Source organism: Chiloscyllium plagiosum, chromosome 41 (genome assembly GCF_004010195.1).
Source record: "Chiloscyllium plagiosum isolate BGI_BamShark_2017 chromosome 41, ASM401019v2, whole genome shotgun sequence".
Taxonomy (NCBI): Eukaryota; Metazoa; Chordata; class Chondrichthyes; order Orectolobiformes; family Hemiscylliidae; genus Chiloscyllium; species Chiloscyllium plagiosum.
Window position 1 is genome coordinate 14,908,713 of NC_057750.1, and position 8,877 is coordinate 14,917,589.

An 8,877-nucleotide genomic window follows, 5' to 3' on the forward strand; every position below is an offset into this window, starting at 1 on the left:
TCAAGAACTAGAGAGCATAGGTTTAGGGTGAGAGGGGAAAGATATAAAAGAGACCTCAGGAGCAACTTTTTCACGCAGATGGTGGGACGTGTATGGAATGAGCTGCCAGAGGATGTGGTGGAGGCTGGTACAATTGCAACATTTAGGAGGCATTTGGGTGGGTATATGAATAGGATGGGTTTGGAGGGATATGGGCCGGGCGCTGGCAGGTGGGACTAGATTGGGTTGGGATATCTGGTCGGCATGGACGGATTGGACTGAAGGGTCTGTTTCCATGCTGTACATCTCTATGACTCTATAAATGCAGTCTGCTGTGGGCTGGAATTAGGGGTGGCAGGGCTGAGGGTGGAGATTGGGGTGGGAGGGGTGATGAGCTTGGGATAGGAGAGAGATGTCGGGGAGTCGGGAGGGAATGGGAAACAGGACATTGGAAAACAGTGAATGGGAGTGGTTTGGAGATGAGGGTAAGGTGGAGTTTGATGGGGGATGCTGAGACTGAGATGGGAGAGAGGTGTCAGGAAACAGGACATTGGAAAACAGGAAGTGGGAGTGGACGGGCGATAGGTGTAAGGGTGGAGTTTGGGAGGGGAGGGGCTGAGTCTGAGATGAGAGAGAGGCATCGGGAACGGTAAACAGGACACTGGGAAACAGGGAGGGGAGTGACAGGATTTGGGGTAAGAATAGGGGAGGGACAAGGTCAAAGGTCGGGGACATACGCAGTGCCCTCCTCACCTGCATCTCCTCCATCCAGTCAATCATGTGAACCATCTCCTGGAAGGTCTTCTGCAGCGAGAGGTTGAGTTCGAGCCGAGCCCTGCGAGCGGCCAGTGTCTCCTCCAGGAAGCCCCACAGTCGCAGGATGTTATCTTTCTGAGCAGTGATGCGCCTGATGTCATAGTAATTCTCCGAGTCCAGCTCCAGAGCCAGCTCGTTGATGACCTGCACTCGCTCCTTGTATGATGACACGTCCGCCTCAATCGCCTCGTGTTTCTTCATCGCTGCCTCGACCGCAGGGAGATCGTAACCAAAATTATCCTGAGGGGAGAATTGAAGAGGATTACAGAAAGCAGCTTTGTAAGGGCAGCGCGTGGGCAAGTGGTAATATCACTGGGCTGGCAATCCAGAGCCCCAGGCTAATCCTTGAGGGACACAGGTTTGAATCACATGAGGACAAATGGTGAAATGTGAATTTAATTTTTAAAAGTCACTGGGCTGGAATTCCAGAGCCCCAGGCTAATCCTCAAGAGACGCAGGTTCAAGTCACAAGAGGACAAATGGTGAAATGTGAATTTAATTTTTTAAAAATTAGAATTAATAATCTAATAATGATCACTGGTGATTGTCGCAAAAACCCATCAATATTCTTTAGGGAAGGAAATTATATCTGGTCTGGCCAACATGTGACTCCAGACCCACAGCAACATGGTTGACACTTAACTGCACTCCGGGCGATTAGGGATGGGTAATAAATACTGGGCCTAGCCAGCCACACCCACATCCCGTGAAAGAATAGCGAAGGAAAAGAAGACTTTCCAACAGATCCATCCTTGCGGGGTAGCAGAGTTAGAAATGTGTGAGTGGGAGCCATTCTAGAACATTCCTCAGCGTCTCGATGAGGAGGGCCACTATTAACCAGATGGTCCAATCATAACGAGAGTGCAGGTGCAGAGAGGTCTTGGGGAGGGGGAGGCTGTGATAATGGTACAAACCTTTACAAAGAGCAGGACAGGTTGGGGTTTGGGTTAGATGAACACGCATCAGAAACAAAGGGAGAATACATTAGCAAGGAACCCTTCAAAAAGATTCACTTGAATGATGGGTGATCAGTTTCTTTTTAATGTACATCATCTGGAACAGAGAATACATTCAAGGAGGAGATTTTTAATCATTTAGGGGTTGAAGGGTTATGGAGAGCGGGGCAGATAAATGGAGCTGAAGCCGAGCTGAGATCAGCCATGATCGGAGAGCAGGCTCAAGGGGCTGAATGGCCTACTCCTGCTTCTAGTTCTTACCCACAGGATGGCCAGACCAGCATTTAATGCCCAGGGAGCAGTTAAGATCCAACCACATTGCTGTGGGACTGGAGTCACATGTACACCAGACCAGGTAAAGCAGGTTTCCCTCCCTAAAGGGAGTTAATGAACCAGATTTTTTTTCTAATGATAATTGACACTGGTTAACATTAGGCCAACATTTTATTCCAGACTTAATTTTTACTGAATTCAAATTCCATCGTCTGTCATGGCATCTCATGTTCACAGATCATTACTTCTTGATTACAAATCCAGTGACATTACCACCTCACTGTCACCTTCATCAAGTAAGTGGGAACACCCACCTGCTGCATGTTCCCCTCTGAGCCACTCATCATCCTGACTTGGAAATATATCTTCGTTCCTTCGCTGCCGCTTCCAGGGTCAAAATCCTGGAATTCCTTCCCTAAGATCTACCCACAGCAGGTGGACTGCAGCGGTTCAAGAAGGCAGCTCACCCCCACCTTGTCAAGGGGGCAACTAGGGATGGGGTAATAAATACTGGGCCCAGCCAGCGATGCCCACATGCCATGAATGAATATAAATAAATGTCGAGAGGCTGGTGAATGTTCTCATTAAAGCCCAAAAGGGTAGCTTTGGTAAATGTCATGCAGAATGATGAAGGGTTTTGTAACCTTCCAGCAAGGGCACTGAGCAGTGAACGGAGATTTAAGGTCATTAGAAAACCCTCATGTGAGAGATGAGGAGAATTTCTTCCGGTCACAGCTCATCGATTGGAAAGGTGCTATTGGAAGGTTGGTGAAGTCAGCTCCGGCAATGATATTTCCAGAGTGATTAAGGTCAGGATTGGAAAGGGGGAGCACTGTTACAGGGTGATGGAGAAGGAGCAGGAGCCAGGGGTTTGGGTCGTCCGAAGGGCACGGAATCCCACCTGGGAGATGAGCCGCTGGTTCTCGTTCAGCCAGGTCTCCCGCATGGCGGCCTTGTGGTCAAACCGATGTGCCAACTGCTCGAGCTTCTCCTGCCGAATGAGCTCGTTCCGCAACGCCACTTCACGCTCATGCTCCGCCTTCTCCAGTCTCTCCCAGGCCTCAGGACGAAGAACAACAACAAGACACAAGTGAGACAGAGATCAGCACGAGCAGGAGGTGCTATTACTGCCGAGAGAGAGTGAGAAACAGAGGGACTGGTCATGATAGGTAGCGAGAGAGACAGTGAGGGAAAGAGACAAAAAGAGACAGTGACAGAGCCAGCCACAGTGAAAGAGTGAGAGAGAGAGAGACAGAGTGACAAGAGAGGACAGTAAGGGTGATAAACACTGTGAGCTTGAAGACAGAGAGGGAGAAAGAGACAGAGAGGGAGAGACAGTGTGTTGGACCGAGGGAGAGTGACAGTTCTGCTCAAATTCTCACAGATCAAGACCTGAAACCCTCTTGGCTCTCATCACCAGCAGATTTTGGAGCAGACTCTGCTGGTTTGGAAATTCTGAAACAAAACCCTAACAGTGAAGAGACTGCTTCCCAGAACATCCCAGAACTTTCCGGAACTGCTGTGAACTCCATTCAGGGTAGGATTTGAATTTAGTTCTGAACAAAATTCGGATAAACTAAATTAAATCTTGCACAGTCTTTCATCCGTCAATACGGTGAACGACACTAGTGGCCTCGAAAGCACTGTCATAATCTCAACAGAACAAACTTCATTCACAAGCACAGTGGGGTCTGCAGTCAGCAATCTTCTAAAACTTGATAACAGTGACAGGGACACCCCATGTGTACCTGTGGGTAACAGTGACAGGGACACCACGTGTGTTACTGTGGGTAACAGTGACAGGGACACCACGTGTGTTACTGTGGGTAACAGTGACAGGGACATGTGCGTTACTGTGGGTTAACGGTGACAGGGTCACCTGTGTGTTACTTTAGGTAACAGGGAAAGGGACACCCCGAGTGTTACTGTGAGTAACAGAGACAGGGACACCCCGTGTGTTACTGTGAGTAACAGAGACAGGGACACCCCGTGTGTTACTGTGCGTAACAGAGACAGGGACACCCCGTGTGTTACTGTGGGTAACAGGGACAGGGACACCCAGTGTGTTACTGTGGGTAACAGTGACAGGGACACCCCGTGTATTACTGTGGGTAACAGGGATGGGGACACCTTGTGTGTTACTGTGGGTAACAGGTATAGGGGCACCCCGTGTGTTATTGTGGGTAACAGGGACAGGGACACCCCGTGTGTTACTGTGGGTAACAGGGACAGGGACACCCTGTGTGTTTCTGTGGGTAACAGGGAATGGGACACCATGGCGTATTACTGTGGGTACCAGGGACAGGGACACCCCGTAAGTTACTGTGGGTAACAGGGATAAGGACACCCCATGTATTACTGTGGGTAACAGTGACAGGGGCACCCTGTGTGTTAATGTGGGTGACAGGGAATGGGACACCATGGCGTATTACTGTGGGTACCAGGGACAGGGACACCCCATGTGTTCCTGTGGGTAACAGGGATAGGGACACCCCGTGTGTTACTGTGGGTAACAGTGACAGGGACACCCCATGTGTTACTGTGGGTAACAGGGATAGGGACACCCCGTGTATTACTGTGGGTAACAGTGACAGGGACACCCTGTGTGTTACTGTTATAGGGATGGAGACACCCCGTGTGCTACTGTGGGCAACAGGGACAGGGACACCCCATCTGTTACTGTGGGTAACAAGGATAGGGATACCCAGAGTGTTACTGTGGGTAACAGTGACAGGGACACCCCGTGTGTTACTGTGGGTAATAGGGATTGAGACTCCCCATCTGTTACTGTGGGTTACAGTGACAGGAACACCCTGTGTGTTACTGTGACTAAGTAACAGGGACACACTGTGCGTTACTGTGGGTAACAAGGCTAGTGATACACCATCGTGTTACTGTGGGTAACAGGGACAGGAACATCCAGTGTGTCACTGTGGGTAACAGGTATAGGCACAGCCATTGTGTTACTGTGGGTAACAGTGACAGGGACACCCCGTGTGTTACTGTCGGTAATAGGGATTGAGACACCCCATCTGTTACTGTGGGTTACAGTGACAGGAACATCCAGTGTGTTACTGTGACTAAGTAACAGGGACACACTGTGCGTTACTGTGGGTAACAAGGCTAGTGATACACCATTGTGTTACTGTGGGTAACAGGGACAGGAACATCCAGTGTGTTACTGTGGGTAACAGGTATAGGGACAGCCATTGTGTTACTGCGGGTAACAGGGACAGGGAGACCCCGAGTGTGACTGTGGGTAACAGTGACAGGGACACCCAGTGTGTTACTCTGGGTAACATAGACAGGGACACCCCATGTGTTACTATGGGTAACAGGAACAGGGACACCCCATCTGTTACTGTGGGTAACAGGGACAGGAACATCCAGTGTGTTACTGTGACTAAGTAACAGGGACACACTGTGCGTTACTGTGGGTAACAAGGATAGTGATACACCATTGTGTTACTGTGGGTAACAGGGACAGGAACATCCAGTGTGTTACTGTGACTAGGTAACAGGGAGACACTGTGCGTTACTGTGGGTAACAAGGATAGTGATACACCATTGTGTTACTGTGGTAACAGGGACAGGAACATCCAGTGTGTTACTGTGGGTAACAGGTATAGGGACAGCCATTGTGTTACTGCGGGTAACAGGGACAGGGAGACCCCGGTGTGTTACTGTGGGTAATAGGGAGAGGGACACCCCGTGTGTTACTGCGGGTAACAGGGAGAGGGACACCCCGTCTGTTACTGGGGGTAACAGTGACAGGGACACCCCGTACGTTACTGTGGGTAACAGGGAGAGGGACACCCCATGTGTTACTGGCGGTAACAGTGACAGGGATGCCCTGTGTGTTACTGTGAGTAACAGGTACAGGGACATCCCGTGTGTTACTCTTGGTAACAGGGATAGGGACACCCTGTGTGTCACTGTGGGTAACAGGGATGGAGACACCCGTGGGTAACAGTGACAGGGACACCACCTGTGTTACTTTGGGTAACAGGTACAGGGACACCCCGTGTGTTACTCTGGGTAACAGGAATAGGGACACCCTATGTGTTACTCTGGGTAACAGGAATAGGGACACCCTATGTGTTACTGTGGGTAACAGGTATAGGGACACCAGGTGTGTTACTGTGGGTAACAGTGACAGCGACATCCGTGTGTTACTGTGGGTAACAGGTATAGGGACACCATGTGTGATACAGTGGGTAACAGGTATAGGGACACCACGTGTGTTACTGTGGGTAACAGGTACAGGGACACCCCATGTGTTACTCTGGGTAACAGGGATAGGGATACTCCCTGTGTTTCTGTGGGTAACAGGGATGCAGACACCCCGTGTGTTACTGTGGGTAACAAGGATGGAGACACCCCGTGTGTTACTGTGGGTAACAGGGATGGGGACACCCCTTGTGTTACTGTGGGTAACAGGGAGAGGGACACCCCATGTGTTACTGTGGATAACAGGTATAGGGACACCCCGTGTGTTACTGTGGGTAACAGGTATAGGGACACCACGTGTGTTACTGTGGGTAACAGGTATAGTGACACCCCGTGTGTTACTGTGGGTAACAGGGACAGGGACACCCCGTGTGTTACTCTGGGTAACAGGTATAGGGACACCCCTTGTGTTACTGTGGGTAACAGGGATGGAGACACCCCATGTGTTACTGTGGGTAACAGGGATGGAGACACCCCATGTGTTACTGTGGGTAACAGTGACAGGGACTCCCAGTGTATTAATTTGGGTAACAGTGACAGGGACACCCTGTGTGTTACTGTGGGTAACAGGGTTATGGAAATCCCGTATGTTACCGTGGGTAACAGTGACAGGGACACCCAGTGTGATACTGTGGGTAAAAGGGATAGGGACACCCCATGTGTTACCGTGGGTTACAAGGGTGGAGACACCCCTTGTTTTACTGTGGGTAACAGGGACAGCGATACCCCGTGTGTTACTGTGGGTAACAGTGACAGGGACACCCCGTGTGTTACTGTGGGTAACAGGGATGGAGACACCCCTTGTGTTACTGTGGATAACAGGTATAGGGACACCACGTATGTTACTCTGGATAACAGTGACAGGGACACCCCATGTGTTACTGTTGGTTACAAGTGTGGAGACACCCTTGTGTTATTGTGGGTAACAGGGACAGCGTGACCCCGTGTGTTACTGTGGATAACAGGTATAGGGACACCCAGTGTGTTACTGTGGGTAACGGGGATAGGGACACCCAGTGTGTTACTGTGGGTAACAGGGATGGAGACACCCCGTGTGTTACTGTGGGTAACAGTTACTGGGACACCCGGTGTGTTACTGTGGGTAACAGGGAGAGGGACACCCCGTGTGTTACTTTGGGTAACAGGGAGAGGGACACCCCGTGTGTTACTTTGGGTAACAGGGAGAGGGACACCCCGTGTGTTACTTTGGGTAACAGGGAGAGGGACACCCCGTGTGTTACTTTGGGTAACAGGGAGAGGGACACCCCGTGTGTTACTTTGGGTAACAGGGAGAGGGACACCCCGTGTGTTACTGCGGGTAACAGGGAGAGGGACACCCCGTGTGTTACTGCGGGTAACAGGGAGAGGGACACCCCGTGTGTTACTGCGGGTAACAGGGAGAGGGACACCCCGTGTGTTACTGCGGGTAACAGGGAGAGGGACACCCCGTGTGTTACTGCGGGTAACAGGGAGAGGGACACCCCGTGTGTTACTGCGGGTAACAGGGAGAGGGACACCCCGTGTGTTACTGCGGGTAACAGGGAGAGGGACACCCCGTGTGTTACTGCGGGTAACAGGGAGAGGGACACCCCGTGTGTTACTGCGGGTAACAGGGAGAGGGACACCCCGTGTGTTACTGCGGGTAACAGGGAGAGGGACACCCCGTGTGTTACTGTGGGTAATAGGGAGAGGGACACCCCGTCTGTTACTGGGGGTAACAGTGACAGGGACACCACGTGTGTTACTGTGGGTAACAGGTATAGGGACACCCAGTGTGTTACTGTGGGTAACAGGGATGGAGACACCCCGTGTGTTACTGTGGGTAACAGTTACTGGGACACCCGGTGTGTTACTGTGGGTAACAGGGAGAGGGACACCCCGTGTGTTACTGCGGGTAACAGGGAGAGGGACACCCCGTGTGTTACTGCGGGTAACAGGGAGAGGGACACCCCGTGTGTTACTGCGGGTAACAGGGAGAGGGACACCCCGTGTGTTACTGCGGGTAACAGGGAGAGGGACACCCCGTGTGTTACTGCGGGTAACAGGGAGAGGGACACCCCGTGTGTTACTGCGGGTAACAGGGAGAGGGACACCCCGTGTGTTACTGCGGGTAACAGGGAGAGGGACACCCCGTGTGTTACTGCGGGTAACAGGGAGAGGGACACCCCGTGTGTTACTGCGGGTAACAGGGAGAGGGACACCCCGTGTGTTACTGCGGGTAACAGGGAGAGGGACACCCCGTGTGTTACTGCGGGTAACAGGGAGAGGGACACCCCGTGTGTTACTGCGGGTAACAGGGAGAGGGACACCCCGTGTGTTACTGCGGGTAACAGGGAGAGGGACACCCCGTGTGTTACTGCGGGTAACAGGGAGAGGGACACCCCGTGTGTTACTGCGGGTAACAGGGAGAGGGACACCCCGTGTGTTACTGTGGGTAATAGGGAGAGGGACACCCCGTCTGTTACTGGGGGTAACAGTGACAGGGACACCACGTGTGTTACTGTGGGTAACAGTGACAGGGATACCCCATGTGTTACTGGCGGTAACAGTGACAGGGATGCCCTGTGTGTTACTGTGGGTAACAAGGATTGGGGTACACCGTTGTGTTACTATGGATAACAGG

At 51.7% G+C, this 8,877-nt stretch overlaps 1 protein-coding gene across 1 annotated transcript in view; it reads right to left on the bottom strand.

Moving 5' to 3' along the window:
* The window catches only part of LOC122542711 (spectrin beta chain, non-erythrocytic 4-like), a 216,701-nt gene that overhangs the window by 173,995 nt on the left and 33,829 nt on the right, over window positions 1–8,877 (bottom strand). The window contains exons 11-12 of the mRNA XM_043680691.1: window positions 2,926–3,084; window positions 329–1,035 (exon numbers count right to left, since the gene is read on the bottom strand). Of these exons, the coding sequence (XP_043536626.1) occupies window positions 329–1,035; window positions 2,926–3,084 (866 nt within the window). The remainder of the gene's footprint in view (window positions 1–328; window positions 1,036–2,925; window positions 3,085–8,877) is intronic.